The sequence below is a fragment of the Alligator mississippiensis genome, chromosome 1 (assembly GCF_030867095.1).
Source record: "Alligator mississippiensis isolate rAllMis1 chromosome 1, rAllMis1, whole genome shotgun sequence".
NCBI lineage: Eukaryota > Metazoa > Chordata > Crocodylia > Alligatoridae > Alligator > Alligator mississippiensis.
This window is the reverse complement of record NC_081824.1, coordinates 243,664,043-243,684,036: the sequence shown is the minus strand read 5'-3', so window position 1 is coordinate 243,684,036 and position 19,994 is coordinate 243,664,043. Positions and strand designations below refer to the sequence as shown.

Genomic DNA, 19,994 nt, shown 5'->3' with positions numbered 1-19,994 from the left:
TGTAACCTGGTCATAGAAGGCTACAAGGTTTGTCAGGCAGGATCTACCTGTGACAAACCCATGTTGGTTTCCCCTCAGCATCGTTTCTCCTGCTGGGCCTGCACAAATGTGTTCTTTGATTATTTTCTCTAGCATTTTCCCAGGAATAGGGTAAGACTGACTGGTCTAAAGTTACCCGACTCATCCCTTCTCCCTTTCTTAAAAATGGGCACCACATTGGCCCTTCTCCAGTCCTCAGGGACCTGGCTGGAGCACCACGAGTGCTCAAACAGCTGTGCCAGCGGCTCAGCTATGACACTGGCCAATTCTTTCAGCAACCGTGGATGGAGGTCATCCAGGCCTGCTGACTTGTACCCATCCAGCTCCTCCAGGAGCTCCTTAACTAGTTCAGAACTAACCGTAGGTGGACTGGTGCCCTGTGGACATCCGTCAATGATCGAGGTGGGGGAATTGGCTTGGTTGGTACATAGAAATACTGAAGCGAAGAACTCATTGAAGAGCTCTGCTTTTTTCCCTGTGTCAACCAACTGTCCATGTCAACCACTAAAATAATCTTTCCCCGCCCCAACTCTTCGCACACTCCCCCTTCTTCTCCATGCTCAGTGGCACCTCTCCTCCCATTCCCCCCTCCCTTCCCATTTCTGCCCTTGCCTTCTCTGTTTTCATCTCTGGCAGCAGGAAGAGGAGACCCACCTGTTGCCACCACTGTCTCAGCCACTTCTGCTCAACTCCAGCCAGGTCTGTAGGGAGTGGTTGCACAGGTCACTGGGCTTGGTCACGGGACAGTGGCAGTGATAGGTTGAGTACCTTTCACTACACCTGCTCCTGGGTTGGGGGACAACACCCAGTGGGATTGGGGAGAGAGAAGGAACCTACCCAGGGTCACCACTTTCTCTGTCCCTGGCTGAGCCCAACTCCCCATACAGCTGCTCCTTGCAGCCCTGACTGGAGTGGGGCAGGAGCAACTCTGGGGCTCCGCCCTGCCCCGGATCAGTCAGGGTTAGTAGCGGCAGCAGGCATATTCCCCTTCCTGGGGCAGAGAAGTAAACAGGGAGGAGGTGAAAGGAAATGGGAGATGCTGTTGATCATGGAGGAGAAGGGTGGGAGAGCCAAGAGGCAGGTAGGGGAGAGGGATTCTTATTTGCTTCAGGGATTTAAAAGACTAAAGGTACCAACCCTAACAATAATGTGACCATGTGGAAGGTCAGTTTGCTCCCACTAGATGAAAGGTTGGTTTTCTTCATTGTGCTTTTTTATTTTTGTCTCTTGTGTACTCATTTCCTGGGTGCCTGCCTTGAGCCACCTGGGGTCTGATTTACAGAAGTGCTGAGCACTCACAACTGCAACTGCAGTCAATAGAAGCTGTGCTCTGAGGCTAAAAATGCTCAAAACTGTGAAAAATCAGATCCTAAGCATTTCTCCTTGGACATCCCAAATTAGTGTGCGCTTGACAAGTTTGACCTCCATTCTCTGTGTGTGAAAGGGGAATAACAATTCCAACTTCCAAGCAGTTTTCCAAAGATGACTTTATTAGTCTGTAATGCCATCAGTTATTGCACTGTAGAACATCCCACAAACAAATTACTAATCCTGTATTTAGCAGTTTTAGGAGAATATACTGTAAAAGAAGACCCAGGGCCACATTTAAAAAAGATGAAGGGAAAAGTCAAATAGCTGCCTTACAGAGAGAGCATCATCCATCCTGTGCACTGATAGAGGTGCTGGTCTTGTGGATAAGCAGTGTGATATCACATAATTAAAGATTATCATAAGCACAAGGGTATGAATTAAGGTGGCTCAAATTCCTAAATTCTGTTGTGTTCTTACTTTTGAGGGCTTGATTTTGTGACTTTACTATTTTTCTAAGCAGTGCTCTGCTGGGTAATAATGGCACAGACTGCTTTGCAGAGTTATTACACAAATGATTCCATCAAGTTTTGCTCAGCTCCATGTAAAAGCAGCAGCAAAGACACTATAGATCTTATGGAAAAGTATTGCAATTATTGTATTTTCTTATATACTACATGCCCCCAAATAAGACAATGCATATAGGAAAAGCAGATTTTTCCAGATTTTTCATGGAGGGACTGTGCTTTAAGATGGCTGCCAGCTTCTTTCTGGGACAGCAAGCAGGGGAGAGTCCCATGTTAATCCATTCACAGCTGCATGCAAATTGGCAATAGTTTTTTGGCTGTTTGGCTGCTCAGCCAAAAACTGCTGCCAATTTGAGAGCAGCTGTGAAAGGGTTAACACTGGACATTCCTCCTCTGTTTGCTGCCTGAGCGAAGCTGGAAGCTACCTTGGAGCAGTGTCTCCATGTTTCTATTCCTCTTTGAATTCCAGCAAAGAAAAATCAGCTTTCCCATTTAAGATATGCACCCCGATTTTGGCGGGTGGGTTTTTGGGAAAAGGGTGTGAATGGTATAGAGGCAGGTAGCTACTCCCTCTCCTTCCTGTTTTCCCCAGGATTCCAGCTGTAAGGTATGGCTATGTTGGTGTTGGGTGCTGGGCTGGGCCAACGAGAGCACTGGCAGCTGCTGGTCCCCCTGCTTCTAGCACCTGCTCTTAGGCAGCAGGGGATATCTGGGGGAATTGGACAGGGAGCAGGAGTGCCTGGAAGGGGGAACCCAATTGCTACCACTGTCTCTAAGCCCAGCACCCCATGGTGCTGCTCATAGAAGCCCTTGGGTGGAACAGGGTAGTAGCACCCCATGGGGCTTCCCCTGCTTCTACTCAGCTGGGGACAGTGGTGGTAGCAGTACCCCCCACCTTCCTCTGTCAGGAAGCAAACCCTAGGCAACTGCTCTGGAAAGGGTGGAGAGGAGGTGCCGGTGCTGGAGAGGAAGAGGTACTGATAGCTGGGGAGGGCATCTTATCAGCTTTGGGGACTCATTTGACAGCTGCTGCCACAGCACAATAAGCCCACTTGTGGGGGTAGGGCTTCAGCCACCCTGTTGCATTTCCTGCAGCCCCCCTCACCTCCTTTTTTGAATTTCTAGATCTGTCCATTGCAATGGCTAACAGGACTACCTGCATTCATGCTGTTAGGTGTGTAAGGACATGATTTGAAAGGAAATGAAAAGGGTTGTAAAACTTAGCCAGTGTTGTTTCTGTGGAACAGCCTGCAGGGCTTCTCATGGGCTGGATCACACATTTCCACAGGCCAGATCTGGCCCACTGGGCTCACTGCAGAGGCTGCCAGAGTCCCTGCAGTGGTAGTGTTAATCCCAGTGGCTGCTGGAGCTGCCGTTTCAGGATGGCTTTGGAACCCAGGGAATCAATGCCACTCACCTCCCCCCACTCCCAACTGGCAGGAAGCCCTGCTGTCCAAACCCATCCTGTGAGGCCAAATGAATTCAACACTCCCTACATTACACCATTACTGGACACACGTTTGGATGCACCAAGAAGGACAAGTGGCTTCAGATCTTAGCCCAAATGGCAGAGCAAGGGAGAAGCCAAGTGACATCCAGGATAGGCATCCTCTTTCCACTTCCAAATCCTGAGCAGGAGGCTCAGTCATCTGTAGGGCCTGACTCCCTGTAGAATACCATCTTCTGTATTGCATCCCCACAGAAGCAGGAGTACTGATTCCAGTTTGAGGTACATATTGAGTGATTGGGACCTTCTTAGTAGATTCCAGTAATATTAAGAAGCACCAGCTCTTTTAAAGATCTATCCTAGGAATCCCTGGCTCAGTGTTGCATTCCAGTGAGGATCACATTTCAAGCATGTGGATTCCATAGTAGTTAGAAGACTCAACCTGCAAACAGATATTCAGAGGTGTATCGTGGTCCATCCATCCCAGTGAGGTGTTCTTAGTTGATACCATGGAGACTAATGCAGACTGAACCAACAGCTCTATTCCTCTTTGGGTATTGTCATGCCCTTCCCCAAGGCCAGTGCTTGAGAGTCTGTGGTGTGCATCAGACATGCCATTGTCAGTTCAACAGCCTGTTTATCAGCACTGTGGATCTGATTCATGCTCCCAGCATGCCTATTATCACTTCCGTATCTGGAAGAGCAGAGCATCTCCAGATGCCAACTCATGCTAGAGCCATGGATAGGCTCTCACAGCCCAGAAGGATGGACTCCTCCAGATCCTATCTTACATGAGGAAGGGGTTCATTAACACCCAGAGGAAACCCCTTCCCCCTGTCCCCACCTACCCCAACAGTCCCAATCCTCATTTTCATGAGAGGACTTCAGAAGGGGAAAGGCATGCCAGATCCTGACATAAACCTGGAGTCAGGGGGAGGGGTTAGATGTCCCTAGAGGGACAGAATACCCCAAACTGCTCATACATAGGGAAGGGAAAGTTATACTGACAAGTGCCTCCATCCATAATCCCCAACTAGATGCTCCTGTCACCCTTCCTCTTTTACTTCCCCTGACATGAGCCCTCACAACTCATTGCCCTTCCTACCAGACATCTCCATTTATTCTGCTCTTCTGTAATTCCCTTTCCCTTCTGTAAAAGCCCAATACTCTTTTTCTCCTTTTTTCCCCCCCTCTTCCTTGTCTTCATTCTCACTTTCTCCTCCAGTAAACATTCCCATGTGCAATCTACTTTCTTAAAAAATAATTAAAAAAAGCAGCCAACATGTATTTGTCAAGAACAGATCATATCAAAATAACCTAGTTTCCTTCTCTGACAGGGTAACTGGCCTACTGAATAAAGAGAAGCAGCAGACATGATATATTTTGACTTGAGTAAGGCTTTTGACACTGTCTCACATGACATTTTTATAAATTAGGGAAATATGGTCTAGATAAAATTATCATAAGGTGGGTGCACAGTTGATTGAAAAACTGCTCTGAATGAACAGCTATCAGTGGTTCCCTGTCACACTAGGGAGGGGGCATTTCATCAGGGTCTTCTGGGCTCTCTCCTGAACCTAGTTCTGATCAATATTTTCATTAATGACTTGGATGATATAATATACAGTAGTCATATAATTTTTGGATCACTCCAAACTGGAAAGGGTTGCAAGTATGCTGGGAGATAGAATCAAAATTCAAAACAAGCCTGACAAATTAAAGAGATGGTCAAAAATCAACAAGATAAAATTAGTCACAGTGTCCACTGTGCTGCATCTAGGAAAGAGACATCAGCTGCACAAATTAAAATGGGGAATGACAGGCTAGGTTGTAGTACTGCAGGAAGGGACATGGGGGTTAGAATGGACCTCAATAGGAGTATGAGGCAATAGTATAATATTGTTGTCAGGGGGAATTTAATAGCGTACTGTATTGACAGAAGTGTTGTATGCATGTCAGGAAGTGATTCTTTCATTCAGCTATTGCTAGGCCTCACCTGGAAGTGTCAGTTCCGGGCACTGCATTTCAAGAAAGATGTGGACCACAGATGAGCAAGATGAATGGCTGGAGACATAGAAAAAAATGGCATATAAGGAAAGACTAGACAAGCAGGGATAATTGTGTCTGAAGAAGAGAAGATTGAAGAAGATTTGATAAGTCCTCAAATACAAAAGGGTTTTTTTTAATAAACAGGATGGTGATCAACTGTCCAACTGTTCTCTGGGTCAACAGAAGACAGGACAAAAAGTAACAGGCTTCAGTTGTAGTAAGGGATACAGGCTAGGTATTAGGGAGAAATTTATAATGCTGTCATTGGAAGCCTATTAATGCAGGTTAAATCAACATTTGCCTGGAACAGTTTAGACCGGACTGATTTCACTTTGACCAGGGGTTGAACTAGCTCCCTTCCAGTCCTATTTTAGTATGACTATATGTATATGATGCCTTTGTAGACAAGACAAATCTTCATCCTCAGATGAATTACCAGGAGTGTTGTCTGTAAGATATAGGAGGTATTTATTCCATTCTCCTGATGAGGCCTCTCAGCTGGAATACTGCATCCAGTTTGAGGCACCAAAAATGTAGACAAACTTAAGAGTCCAAAGGTAAGCAAGAGTTTTGGGAAACATGACCTCTGAGGACAGGCTAGAGGAATTGGATTTATTTAATCTAGAAAACTGAAGATAAATTGTTTTTTATATCCATTGGGGAAGAACCAAAATTGGCTTAATTTGTAGCAAAGAAAATTTAGACTGGATATTCAGAAGAAACTTTCCATAGCCTTCCTGAGCAACTTGCTCCAGCGCTTTGCTGTGTTTATAGTTGGAATCCCCATCATTGAAAGTCTTTAAGAATAGGTTAGACAAACATTTGGCAGGAAAATTAGTATATCTGATCCTGCCTCAGTGGAGGGGGATGGAAGTGATGAGCTCTGGAGGAGCCTTCCCAGGCCTACATTTCTATCATATTTTTAAGTAACTTCTGAATGTTTTGCTGTACTTGAATTATATTCCACCTTCCAAAAAGAAGAAAAAATGGATTGTAGCAAAATGCCTCCTCACCCCAAAATTTCTGCCAACAGTCAGATTTGAACTGACACTAACTGGGTATAAGTCAGAATCTGTGGCTACTGCACATCCCCTTGAGCTTGAACACTGGCAAGCTAGAAGCCTTTTGGCTACTCTGTCAGTGTCTATGAAGCATCATCACAAGTGGTAGCCTTGCATCTATCTAGAGACAACAATTCTCTTTTGAATGTCACTTTTAATTTTGTTTACCTCAAAGGCTTTAGGTACCATGGGGTAAATGTCAAGCAATAGAGACCATTTTGGACATACTCAGAACTGTGGCTTAATCCTCAGCACAGAAAAGCATTAGTAGCATCTGTCAATTTTAAGATGCTGTTAGGAGGAGGCTGAATTTCAGAACCACCTTGATCAAGTGATACCAAACTGGGTGCACTAACTCTACTCTGTAGCTCCATGAAACACACCAGACTTCGCAGGGGTGTCCAACATGTACCCTGCTGTTTTCCCAACAGAGTACTCCCCTCCTGTATATTCGTAGACAGCAACTGTACATCCCCTGAACCTTTATTTCGGTAGGCTAAACAAAACCAACTTTTCTAGTATCCTCTTCCCTGTAACAGGTTCTCCACTTCCCTGATTATTATGGTACCTAAATTACCTGCACCTGTTCTGGTTTGAATTAATCTTTCATAAACATGGGTGAATGGCACTGTATCTAGCAGTCTAAATGACGCCTGACCAGTGTTGTGTACCGCAGCACTAATACTTCCCTCACTCTACCAGAAACACCTCACCTGATTGGACTGCATTTTGCCCTTTTCAAAGTTAAATCATATTCTAATATAATAAAAGCCTTAGTCTGTCTGTCTGTCCCTAACACTTTATTTGCACTCTGACTGGTTGTCTCAGCAGCCAATCACAATGCTGACTGAAACAACCAATCAGAGTGCTCTGCACAGACAGATACACACAGCAGAACGCCACCACGACAGCTGGAACTGAGGGGACAGAGCAGAGCGCAGCAGTGCTGGCTTTGTCCCCGCCCCCCCAGCTCTGCTTCGTGGAAGCAGAGGGGGACAGCGAGACCAGACTGGCACAGTGGAGCACTGCCATGATGGAGGAGATGGGGGGGGGGGGGCGGGCGGGCGGGCACAAGGCCCGTGCTGTGCCACCAGCACCCTGTGCCTCCGCCTCCAAGGGGCAGGGCCAGGAGGGTGGGGCAGACCACCCCCTAGATGCGGCGGCAACATGGGGTGCTGGCAGTGGGATCGATAGGGCAAGCTTCCCCCCCACCCTGCTCCTGGAAGACAGCAGCGGCATGGGATGGTGGGTAGTGGTGCTCCGTCCCCACCCTCCCTCCAGCAGGGAGGGGGAGGCAGCAGGGAAGAGTGGAGAAAAAAAAGGAAAAAAGGGGAGCAGGACAAGGAATGGGGGCATTTCTGGTGGCAGCGTCCCCCCTGCTGCCACCGCGCCCTGCCCCCTGCTCCCACCACCACCGCCACCTGGCCCCAACAGCCATCAGAGAAGGGGAGGCAGTGTGGAGGGAGGAGAGAGAGAGGGAAGGCTAGGGGGGCAGGGGATGTTGTATGCAGCCAGATGCAGACCAGCAGCAGTGCAGGGCAGTGGGTGTTGACAGCTGCCACCACATGCAAGCTCCCCTCCCCACCCCGTTCCTGGGAGCCAGTGGTGGTGCAGGGTGAGGGGGGGAGGGGAGGGGAGACGAGTGCCCGCGGCAGCACACAGGGCCACACGAGGAGTGGCAGGGGGCCCAGGGGGCCGGACGCACGGGGGCACAGAGGCCTGAGAAAATGGTATGATGATACCCAAGTTTGCCTACATCTATACCAAACATACAGTTAGACCAATAAAAGAGAACTACAAAATTCTTGATTCCTGTCCCCACAGTTGTCCAATTTTTTCTGCATGATGTTTTAGTCCTTTTTCACATTGGCAATGCCTCCCAATTGTTGGGTCAGCAAATTTCATTAGCACTTTCTGGCACGCTTTGGCATGCACACTTACCTTCTGTCCCAACACCTTTAAAAGAAATAGTAAATAAGATCAGTACTGACACCAATTCTTGAGCAACTTCACTTGTAACCCTCCTCTAGCTCAAGATTTGTCCTTTCAGCATATGCTGATGTTGTCTCTCTCACAGCTGGAGTCTCATATACCCTGCAGTTCTTGCACTAGTCCCCACCCTCTTCTCCTTAAGTTATAATTCCTCACATAGCATGACACCAAACGCTTCACTGGAGTCCAGATAGATTAAATCAGCTGCATTTCCCTTGTCTAAAAAACAGCTGTTAAAGAAAAATACGAGGTTAATCTGGCATGACATATCCTTAGTAAACCTATTTTGCATTTTATCCCATTTTCCATTTCCCTCAAGATATTTAATTTTTCTTTCCTTAAAGATTTGGTTTAAAGTCTTTCATGCTATTGAAGTCAGACTAACGGGGCTATAGTTGCCCAGATCACTTCAACATTAAGCCTCCTGCATTTTATGGGCTAAAGTACTGTTTAAGGAGAATGGGAGTGGAAGCCTGTCGAGCAGCATATCACTAGTCTCCATTTGTGCGCGGCTCCCTTCCCGCCCCTTATTTAAATATGGCTACTATGTTTGCTATTCTCCATTCATACTGTGCTACCTCCAATATGATAGATATTGCAAGAACCTCTGCTACTAGCCCTGGAGTTTTGCATGCAGAAAATTTTGTAGAAATCTGAAAAGGAGATTGCCCAGACCTCCTGACTTCAGCTCATTAGCTTTGCTGTTAGCTTTCACCATGGAGGTGGCAATTTTGAATTCATGGACCACGAATTCGCCAGGGAACTGGCTGAAGCTGCACACTCTTGGTGCCTGGTTGTCATGGGATACTTTAACTACCCGGACATCTCATGGGAAGAGCGCTCGGCTAAATCAGTCGCAAAACTTCCTCACATGCGTGGATAAGCTCTACCTGACTCAAGAAGTGTATGGGCCAATGAGAGGTAAAGCGTTGCTGGACCTGGTACCGGCCAAAGGGGATGACAGTTAGTGACCTAAGAATCGATGGAAAACTGGGTGATAGTGAGCACAAGCTGATCACCTTTACTATCCACTGCAAAGATGGTAAGTCAGTCAGCAATACAGAAGTCCTCGACTTCAGGAAAGCTGACTTTGACAAGCTCAGGAGGCTCGTTGTCAAGGCCCTAAGGGACCACGACTCAACAAAAAGAGGAGTCCAAGAGGAGTGGTTGCTCCTCAAGGGAGTGATCCTGACAGCACAAGGGATGGCCATCCCATCTCGAGGAAGGGTAGCAAAAGGGCTCAGCAGGGAACTTGACCTCCTACACCTCAAAAGAGAGACTTATAAAGGATGGAAGGCTGGAATTACCACCAAGGAGGAGTACTCAGCACTGGTCCATACCTGCAGGGAGCAGACCAGGAAAGCCAAGGCTGCAACTGAGTTCCATCTGGCTTCACATATCAAGGATAACAAAAAGTCCTTTTTCAGATATGTAGGGAGTCAGAAAAAAGGCAAGGGTAACACTGGACTCCTGCTGAACCAAACAGGACAGCTGATAACTGACACCCAGGAAAAGGCCAGTCTGCTTAATGGGTACTTTGCGTCGGTCTTTCATTAGTCCAATGGAACCGCCCTGCCTAGCAAGAAGAGGGACGGCCAGGGTGAGGGCACATGTATACCCAGCATCGGTGTTGATCTAGTAAAGGATCACCTTGAGAGGCTGGACGCCTTCAAGTCAGCTGGTCCTTACAGATTACATCCTACAGTACTCAAGGAGCTGGTCGGTGTCATAGCTCAACCATTGGCAAAAATATTCGAAAACTTGTGGCACTCAGGTGAAGTACCTGAAGACTGGAAGAAGGCCAACATGGTACCCATCTTCAAGAAAGGGCAGAAAGTAGATCCTGGGAATTACAGGCCAATCAGCTTGACCTCAATCCCTAGTAAGATTCTGGCGAAAATTATCAAGGAGACCCTTCTGGATAAGCTAGCTGAGGGTAACATCCTGAGGGATAGCCAGCGCGGGTTTGTCACAGGTAGGTGTTGCTTGACCAATCTCATTTCCTTCTATGAGTAGGTGACACATTACCTGAACAAGGGAGAAGAGATTGATGTCATATATCTGAACTTTAAAAAATCTGGTGTCCCATGACCTCCTCATGGAAAAATTGGCCAACTGTGGCCTCAGCTACACCACAGTCCAATGGCTGGGAAATTGACTCCGAGGTCGGACCCAGAGAGTAGTGGTCGATGGTAGCGAATCATTATGGTGCTCCATGACCAGTGGTGTCCCCCAAGGCTCTGTCCTTGGACAGGTTCTCTTTAACATCTTTATCAATGATGTGGACATTGGTGTCAGAAGTACGCTGGCTAAGTTCGCTGATGACACTAAATGTTGGGGCATAGCGTCCACGCCTGAGGACAGGTTAGTGATCCAGGCTGACTTGGATAAACTTAGTAAGTGGGCAGATACAAACCTGATGACATTCAATACCAATAAACATAAGGTACTCCACTTCGGGGAAAAAACCCCCCATAGCATGCTTATAGGCAGTGCTACACTTGCTAGCACCACTGCTGTAAGAGACTTGGGGGTCATGATTGACCACAAGATGAACATGAGTCACCAATGCAATGTCCCAGCTGGTTAAGCAAACAAAACCCTGGTTTGCATCCATAGATGCTTCTCAAGTAAATGTCAGGATGTCATCCTCCCGCTGTACTTGACCTTGGTGAGGCTGCAGCTGGAGTACTGTATCCAATTCTGGGCTCCGCAATTCAAGAATGATGTTGAGAAGCTTGAGAGAGTCCAGAGGAGAGCCATGTGCATGATCAGAGGGCAAAAGAATAGGCCTTATGAAGAGAGGCTGAGAGCCATGGAACTCTTCAGTCTGGAAAAGTGCAGGCTCAGGGGGGACCTGGTGGCTGCCTATAAGTATATAAGGGGTGTAACATTAGGATCTGGGAGAATGTCTGTTCACCAGAGCATCCCAAGGAAAAAACAGGACCAACGGTCATAAACTCCTCCAAGACTGGTTTAGGCTGGACATAAAAAAATTATTTACTGTCCAAGCACCCAAGACCTGGAATAGACTCTCTCCAGAAGTGGTGGAGGCACCTACTCTGGACTCATTCAAGAAACATTTGGATGTTTATCTTGCTGGGATTCTTTGACCCTAGCTGACTTCCTGCCCCTGGGGTAGAGGGCTGGACTTGATGATCTTCGAGGTCCCTTCCAGCCCTAACGTCTATGAAATCTATGAATTCCTATTAGCCATCCTGCCTTTTCCCCCATTTTCATCATCATCAATCTTGACTTAAATGTAATATGAAATAGCTGCAAAGGTGCCCAAGAAGGTGTTTCAGGGAGCTTCTAGAGAAGACAAGGGTGGGACACTGAACTGGAAGACAGGCCTCCCCGCCACCAGTCAGATATCTAGATGTATATTTGAATAGGGAATTAAAGTGCCCACGTGGGTCACAGTTTCTGAGCTGGCCAACAGCTTTAGCTCAGTGGGACAAAACCTTAGGATTGCAAGGGAGGGCAAAGGTCATTTAGCCTGACCCAAATAAAGGGGTGGAAAGCTGAACTCTCTCTGTCCTCAAAAATTAATCTCAGTAGAGAGATTCTTTCCCTTCATTACGAACAGCAGTCATGCTGTTCTCAAGATCCAGGACAACCAGAAGGATGAGGAAAAATATTTCCCTGGAACTCCTCATTAAACTTTTCCTGACCCAGCAGGAGGTCAGGAGTGTCTAGGCAAAGCATATGAAGCAACTTTCAAGTTTCTCAGCTATTCAAAATTGGGAAAAGCCAAATTGTATTCCCACTCCCCACTGCCTAGACATGAGTCGTGTTTCCATGCCCAGTGTTATGGAGCTATCCCCAGACCAAAATGATCCAGGTTGTTCCATCTGTAGTAGAATTCTACTAACATAGGACTGGTTGGAGTAGCCTTTGGGAGGCTGACAACTAAAGATGGCTTCCTTGCAAGTATTTTTCAGTGGCCAACATTGTTGTTGTCATAGTTGCCTGATACATTTTACACAGTATTTGGAGAAGCTAAGGTGAAGTAAATAGCAAGGATTGAACCGCCCACACCAAGCCTCTTGCCCCTACTGTTAAGCAGTGAGGACTTATGGCTGGGAACATCAATGGTAGCAGGTGTGTAGCACTAAGTTAAATGTTCTTGCTCTGGTTTTTTAGAACGTTCGTGATGATGGAGAGCAACAATGAATTTTATGAATTTAAACCCTTGACACTGGTTCAGTGCTATAGTGCTTTATATATTTATAGCTTTATCAAGGAGGTTGTTTTCCTGAATGGCTAGTGAGGCAATTTTGTGTGGGGAAGCAAAATTGTTCCCTGCTGTGACTCTACTGAAATTGCAAAGATCAGAGGAATTATCTTTCAAAAGAATAAAAAACTTTATTGTAGGCTAGCTGTCACTGCAAACCAAATTGTCATAAAAATCAGAATGCAGAACTTGGGGGCGGCTCTTTGTTAACAGAAAAAGAAAGCAATTATTCTGAAGAAACGGATTCTATTAACGTTGCTTTGTGTCATGGGTTACACATTTATGCTGTTTTTAATTTCAGGGAACATTATTTATACAAGCACAGATATTTCCTCAAATTAGGTTTGCTACCCTCATGTTTGGCCTGTTATAACAGCTAAAGAGCTACATTTGCATTCTTATGAATCATGGTATTTTATATGAATGTATCTCCTTCTACTTTTGTAATCTGACCTAATCAAGAAATTGTCAGTAGGGTTATAGTCAGCTCAGGTGACAAAAGCAACTCTCACTAGACAATGGTTATTTATACCTGAGAAAGGCTTTGGCCTGATACCTATCAGATAGAGGCGGCAAAACTCTTTGAGTATTTACATGGAATAGAGGATGTATGAAACAACAGCCAAATGCATTTCAGAAGGAAAATCTATCAGTTCCATGTCAGAAAGGACACACAAAATTGTCACAGCTGTCTGTCTAGGGGAAGGAGAGCACGTGTACCCTGAGCAATAGAACAAGAAATGAAAGATGGGAAATAGCAATTAGAGAAGTTACATCTATATCTCCTGGTGTCTAAGAGAAGACAGAGAGATCCTAGATAGGGAGGCTGAGAAAAGCTGGCAGGATTGCTAGCTCATGCAAACACAAGACAAAAGTCATTTGGAAGCTGCTTCAAGCAAGAAGACAGAAGTATATTTCTATTGTTTTGCAAATATTTCTATTGTTCTATTTCTACTGAGATACATGTCTATATTTCAATAGAAATATATATCAATAGAAATATTATATATAGAGATATTTCTATTGAAATATTTCTATTGTTTTGCCTATTTGTCTCCAAGTTTAACAGTTCCTTTTCCTTGGGTGTTCTTCCTATCCCATGTAATAAATCTTATTCTGTTTTATGCCTTAGTGATTGTTTTGTGCTGAGTGATTTCGGGGGTGCTGACAACCATGGGCATTCCATTCTCACAAAACTGGCAGATCTCTGTCCTTTTGCAGGCCTGAGAGAATCAGAGTTGATGGAGCCTTCCCCCACTGAGCTGCAAGGACTAGTTGTGGCATTAGTTAGACTGAGATTTGCTAGGTGTGAAGAGTCACTTTAGGGGGAAAATCTTCTCAAAGCCACAAAGACACAGAGCAGGACACGTGGGGAAATGGCTTGGAGCCCCTGGGTCACCCCAGTTTGTTGCCCTTTGACTCTAGGGTGGAATGTCTTGGATAAAATTATGAGACACCATCATTTCAAGGCACCTGCTAAACACCTAGGACTTCTGCATTTTGTTAGTATATTGTCTGAGGTCAGGAGTGAGAGCCTGCCGAGACACTGTTAGTAGCGTCCACTTGAGTGTAAAAGGTAGTAGTTAGCTTTGAAGTAGTTATATTTTGCAAAGTCCTCCTCTCCCTTTCCACATCCTCCACATACTGAATGTAGTCAGACATGCTCCCTTTTACCTCTCAGCTAGAGAATGATTAATTCCACTGTTTTCCTCCTCTACAGCTAGTCATATTCCTGATCAAATCTCTTCCTGAGGCCAGCTGAAGATCCTCCCTGGTTTTCACACATTCTTCTCCATAACAGTAAGTCTGACCACAGTCCTAGGTTTTTTTGTTCCATACCTTTCATCTCCAGCAGGGAAGGAAGCAAGGAATCAAGGTAATGCAGAGCAGGGAAAAAAGGAATCAATGTCCACAACAATCCACTATGCACTTTTTGGCTAGTTATTTCAGTACAAGAGACGTATGTCAATGCTGCTCATAACAGAAATTCCAAATCACGGTTATTTACCCTATGCTATGGGACCCCAACCCCTTGCTTTTCAGCTGTTAAAAAACATGTAACATAGGAGAGCCGTGGCTGACGGAGAGTAAGACATAGAATGGAAAAAGGAAACAGGTAGTCAATGAAAAGAGCATGCTGAATGAAATCTATGTAAAATAGCCTGACCACTTCACTGGAGCCAGACTTCAACTGCCACAGCAGCTTCCCTGCTAGTGGGGTCTTTGGTTAGTTCTGCCCAGGAGTTTCATTTTTTGAACACTAGGTCTGGTACTCTTGGGGGCAGGGGAGAGAGGGGTGGATGGGATGGGGGACAAGGGACAGACAGCATTTGTATTTGCTCACAAGCAACTTGGACAGTCATGGGAGAGAGAACCTTGCTGAGTTTCACTACCCTGCACTCCAGTGATGGGTGACCTATTATACCTGTTTGTGTATTTGTTGCTGGCTTTGACTTGTATGAGGATGCTGCAGTGTAAACCCTTCTGCATTGCAGCTTTGTGTCCTTTTAGTCCCTTGCCCACTTTGCCCATCATCTTGGGTCCAGATAGGCAACACACGTCTGAATGCTGGTCATGCTAGGCTGGGCTTTTCTTCCCTGACTGGAATTAGCAGCCTGTGCAAAGGAGACAAAGAAAAGGGTGTTGCAGGGGGAAGCATGTGGATTGGGGAACTATTAAGCATCCTGCATTGGCTGGAGGACCACCATGATACTTGCAGAGCACATCAAGAGGTAGACACCAGGTACAACCCTTATTGTTGCTCTCCATCTCCCGGAGCAGCTCACCCACCAAGCCTGCAGAGGAGCTGAACAATTTTAGCCACAAATTTCTTGGCCCCTTGGAGTCCACCACAATCATGTTTCGGGCACTGTTTCTGTCTCCCTTCTCCACCTTCAGAGAACCAGAAGCTTTTTAAACACCCAACAGTATACACAGCTGCGTGGGTAGGAAATGGTCCAGATTAGGTCGACACAGGAACATGGGACTTGAAAAGGCTTCCCAGGCCACCCAGTCCAGCTGCCTTCTGAAAAATAGCCACTTGGAAGTGTCATCCCCAACTACAGGGAATAAATTTCCAGAATACCAAGAACACCCACCACAGGTAAAAACTGGAGTGATGAGGACCAGCAGACATACAGAAGGAGGTGCTTAATATATACACTCAGGAGATCCTAGAAAGAGAACTGTGCCCCATGCTAGAGGAAAGTAAAAACCCCACAGTCCATGCAAGTGTAACTGAAGCAAAAAATTCCTTCCTGACAACCTATTTGGTAACTCACGTGACCCTGAGTGGGAAAGCAAGATGCTCTAGCCAGGAATCTCTGAGTTTCTAGTATTGGCATGAGCATCAGCTCACCTCAGTCAAAAATCTCAGCTTTAGCTGCAGCCAACCCCCTTCATCTCCCCCACATCCTCAGAAACCAGTTACTTTCACGCGGGGGAAAAGGGGAGGAGAGGGGGCACACACAGATGGACACTTCACAGTTGAGGCTTTTTCAGCTCTAACCATCTTTGGTCAAGTGTATACTCATCTCTAAACAATGCCTGGCAATGTCATCCTACACATTACACAAATTGAATGACACATGTAGATTGTTGCCACCTCTGTATATACAGGAATGAGACCTTTGATGTTTGCAGCCAGTGGTTGCCTGCATGCTCTTAGATCTGTCACTAAGCAACTGCCTAGATCAGAAATTGGAGCAAAGATCAGTCATTAGAAGAAACTGGTCATTCTATAAGCAGCCTGTAAGTGGGGGTCCATCATGTGTACCAAGCTACTTGCATAGGAAGATAGCTTCTAGGCAAAGTTAACCCCTGCTCAGCAGAATGTGACCAAGCACATGGGCACTGGCCAGAGTATCTACACAGGATGAGAAGAAGGGAACCATTTGCCCCATTTCTGCTAAAATGACAGTAATCTTCAAGCACACTTGCAATAGAATTTGAATGGAGGCTCAAAGGCTCAAGAGATTTTAAACTACCAGAACAAGTTAATCTAAATAGCACAGCTGACTGTCATAATTAGGTGATAAGGAAGCCTTTGGTGTGTAGGTGTAGAATACACTGAACTTCTATAAGAGAGAAACAAATGACATGGACAAGTTTCTCATGGATAGAATAAGAGAAGGGAAGGACAAGGGCAGGCAGGAGGTACAAGGAGGGACAACAGAGCACTAGACAGAATGGCCAAGAGCCTGCACTGAAAAGAAAGGTTATGTTCTTGAATAAAAACAAACTTACTCTCAGGTTTCTTTCATTTGATCTCACCCTGGAGACAGAACAGACCACGTGACATGTTAGTCATAGTGCTCAGCAGGGTTGAGGGCAGAATCAAAACCTAAATAGAATAAAATAAAATTAACTCCCCCCCCAACCCAGGATATAGCAAGGTAACTGGTGTGACATGAAACATTTTCATAAGCTAGTCTAGGGGGTTCAATCTGTGATAGTGCCCTGACACCCCCCCCCCCCAGCAACATACTTTTGCTCTTGTTCCTTTGTTAGTGGTGGAGAGCTGATAAAGGGAAGGGGGGGAGGGAGGACAGGGATGGGCAGACAGACAATAGGACCCAGCCTAGGCTCCTCTTCAGAAACCCAAATTCAACACCTCCAAGAGCCTCAATCCTCTGCTGGTTTCTGGCTCAGGGAGGAAAATGTCACCTTCAAGGCTAATATCAAACATGTAAATAAATTACATTAAAAAGTGGGGGGGGGGAGGGTTAGAGAGAGCGAGAGAAAAGTGGGGAATCATGAATATTTATGAGGCAAGTCAAAGAACCCAAATTAACAGGGAAATTAATTACCAAACTGATTGGGCTGCCAATTCCCTTTCTTTAAATTTATCAGCAATTGCCTACACGTGACTTATCTTATCAAAGCCTGCAGAAATGATCCTGCTTTCCTTCTGCAAAAGGCTGTGTGGAGTAGGTCAGAGCACAGGCTCACCCCAGTACCCCATGTTCTTATCCTTTCCACAGGGTGAAGGACAGAGGCACTGCTCAGGCGTTCTGTCCTTGGCATTCACTGACAGCTTATTCTAATTTCCAGGGCCCCTTCCTACTTGCTTCCAGGGACAGAGGTGGCTGGGCTTGTTGCAAGTTGCAATGCAGGCAAGGAGGCAGGGAAGGTCAGGCTGTGCGGGACCATGCTGTTTGTCCCACGAGCTCTACCTTGGCGGTTTTCAAGCTTCCTGAAGTCAAGGGCCCATTTGTCACTTCCATGGCTGAGCCCCTATCCCTATGTGGGGCAAGACAGCCCAGCCTGCTCTGCTCTGCCACTGCCTGCAGCCTCTGGGATGAACCCCAGTGATACCTAGCCAATCCCTGGAGTTTGACAGAACTCAGAAACCTGCTGCTCCAGCCCCTGCATTGACACAGCACAGAGGGGCCAGTGCTGCTACAGCCACCTGAGGCCCAGGTCCTGTCACCAGGATGCCCCACTGCTCTGCACCTGCTCCTCCCCTCTGTCATTGCCCCAAGGTTTGGTGCATCCCTGAGTAGGATTACCATATTTCCAGTCTCAAAAAAGAGGACACCTGGGTGGGGGAGATAATTTGACTGGGAGGTGGCAGTGATATGCCAGTGCCCTGGTCCCTGCCCCTCATTCACAAGTCACAGCACCACCAGCCCTGATACTGCCCCACAGTCACAAAAGACAGTCCCCCACCCCTCAGACCATGCTGGTACACTCCCAACTTGCAGGCCTGCCCCAGTCCCTGCAGATAGCCCTTGCTTCTAACCCACAGCCCCCTGACACTGCCTGTACCCCACACTCCTGATGCACAGTCCCCTGCCCCCTCTGGTGCTCCTCACTCCTAAGCCACAGCCCATCCAGCCCTGCTAGTGCTCCTCACACCTGACTCCCTCCAGCATCTCCAGGCTACCCTGTCTCTGTGAGCACCCAGTGCCCCCTGCCCGGCCATGCAGCTCCCCACTGCCCCTGAATGGCTCCTACAGCCCCCCCCGGAAGACCAGGCACCTCCTCTACCTCTGCCACCCTGCTGCAGCCCTGGGGCCCGGATAGCTTCCCCCAGTGCTAGCAGGCACCCGCTCCCTCACATCCCACAAGCCCTGGCCCTCCAACCCCCAACCTCCACAGACCTCTCTGCACCCAGCTGCAAGGACTGCTCCCACTCCACTGCCCGGCTGCATGTACACGGTACATGCATGTACACTCACACATGGTGCCCCCTGCCTCCAATCACCCTCCCCTCAACCCCAAGTAGCTCCTTGCTAGGGCAAACTGGAAAGCACTGGGAAAAACTTCAATGCTAAGCAGAGGAAAAACCCTGGGCATTTCTTGATATTCTAAAAAACCACCCCGATAGAGATAGGACCACCCAACAGGACATGTCCAGGAAAACCAGGAGGTATGGTAACCCAACCCTGCCACCCAGCGACCCAAGGGAAGGCCCTGACCACCTCCCTCCCCGGGGGGGCCTGAGCCTGGGAGAAGTACGAGCAGGGCCCCACAGCCTGCCCCCCGCGGTCTCTGCGCCGAGCCCCACGACCAGCACCGGATCACGGCGGGCGGGAGAGCACGGAGCTCGGGCGGGGGACCTCTGCCCCCTCCGCTCCACCCCCGCCCGGCACGTGCCGCTGCTTCCCACCCGGCGCGGCGCGCGCTGCGATTGGCTGCGCTGACGGCGCCCCCCCCGCATGGCTGCGGCTCCTGCAGCGCCCCGGGACGCGGCGGACAAGCCGACACCGCTCGCTCTGCGCTCGGCGGCGCCCGCGAAGCCCGGCCCCAGCCCCGGCCCCGCCGCCACCCCGCAGGTTTGGTGCATCCCGCCCCCGCCCGACCTCGGCGTAGGGAGCGCCCACTCTCGCCGCGCTCCTCGGTTATTTATGAGCCTCATTAATATCCAGCAGCACGGGACCCGCCCCACGCCCCCCGGCGGGAAATGACATCACAGGCGGGGGACCCGGGCTATGGCGCGTCTTCCGGGGTCAAAGCCAGCGCTTCCGCCCCTCCCCCTGGCCGGGAGCCGCCCTGCTGCCTACACCACTACTACTTCCGGTAGGTGCCGGCGCGCTTCCTTCCCCCCGCGGGGCTCTGCGGGCTGCTGTGGGAGAGCGCGGTCACCCCCTCCCTGCCTGCTAAAAACGCCACTTCCGGTTTGCCAGCGGCCCGCAGGCCACCCCACTCTACCTGCGGCTCTTCTTTACGTCACTTCCGCTCTCTCTAGTGCTCCGGATGTGGTGAAACTTGCCCCGCCTCCTGACCCGGAAGTGAATCGCCGATCCTCTTTCCGGTGAGGAGGCCGCTGCCGCTGCCGGAGCTGGGGTCGGGGTCAGCGGTGGCTGGGGGAGGTGCCCGAGGACTGGTGG

At 48.0% G+C, this 19,994-nt stretch overlaps 1 protein-coding gene and 1 long non-coding RNA gene across 7 annotated transcripts in view; one reads left to right on the top strand and one right to left on the bottom strand.

The window, feature by feature from the left end:
* Window positions 1-1,508: 1,508 nt before the first annotated feature.
* LOC106739647 (uncharacterized) lies at window positions 1,509-19,900 on the bottom strand. 3 transcript variants are annotated; one of them, XR_001372979.2, is made up of 5 exons: window positions 19,467-19,554; window positions 16,906-17,002; window positions 15,086-15,275; window positions 5,318-5,385; window positions 1,509-3,763 (listed from the first exon to the last, which is right to left on the bottom strand). It is a non-coding gene; the product is annotated as an uncharacterized LOC106739647 (long non-coding RNA). The 3 variants fall into 3 exon arrangements; XR_009458987.1 differs by lacking the exon at window positions 19,467-19,554 and adding an exon at window positions 19,816-19,900 and having other exon boundaries at window positions 5,318-15,275; XR_009458986.1 differs by having other exon boundaries at window positions 5,318-15,275.
* ZNF384 (zinc finger protein 384) overlaps window positions 19,545-19,994 on the top strand; it is a 29,258-nt gene continuing 28,808 nt past the window's right edge. Inside the window, exons 1-2 of one of the 4 annotated variants that reach the window (XR_009458985.1) lie at window positions 19,545-19,683; window positions 19,853-19,918. Coding sequence is in view for 2 of the 4 variants with exons in the window: in XM_019476148.2 (XP_019331693.1) it covers window positions 19,568-19,683; window positions 19,853-19,918 (182 nt within the window). In the remaining 2 variants the exon portion in view is untranslated. Of the gene's footprint in view, window positions 19,684-19,837; window positions 19,919-19,994 lie in introns of those variants that run through there. The other 3 variants (XM_019476148.2, XM_014603935.3, XM_059720422.1) reach the window with 3 other exon arrangements.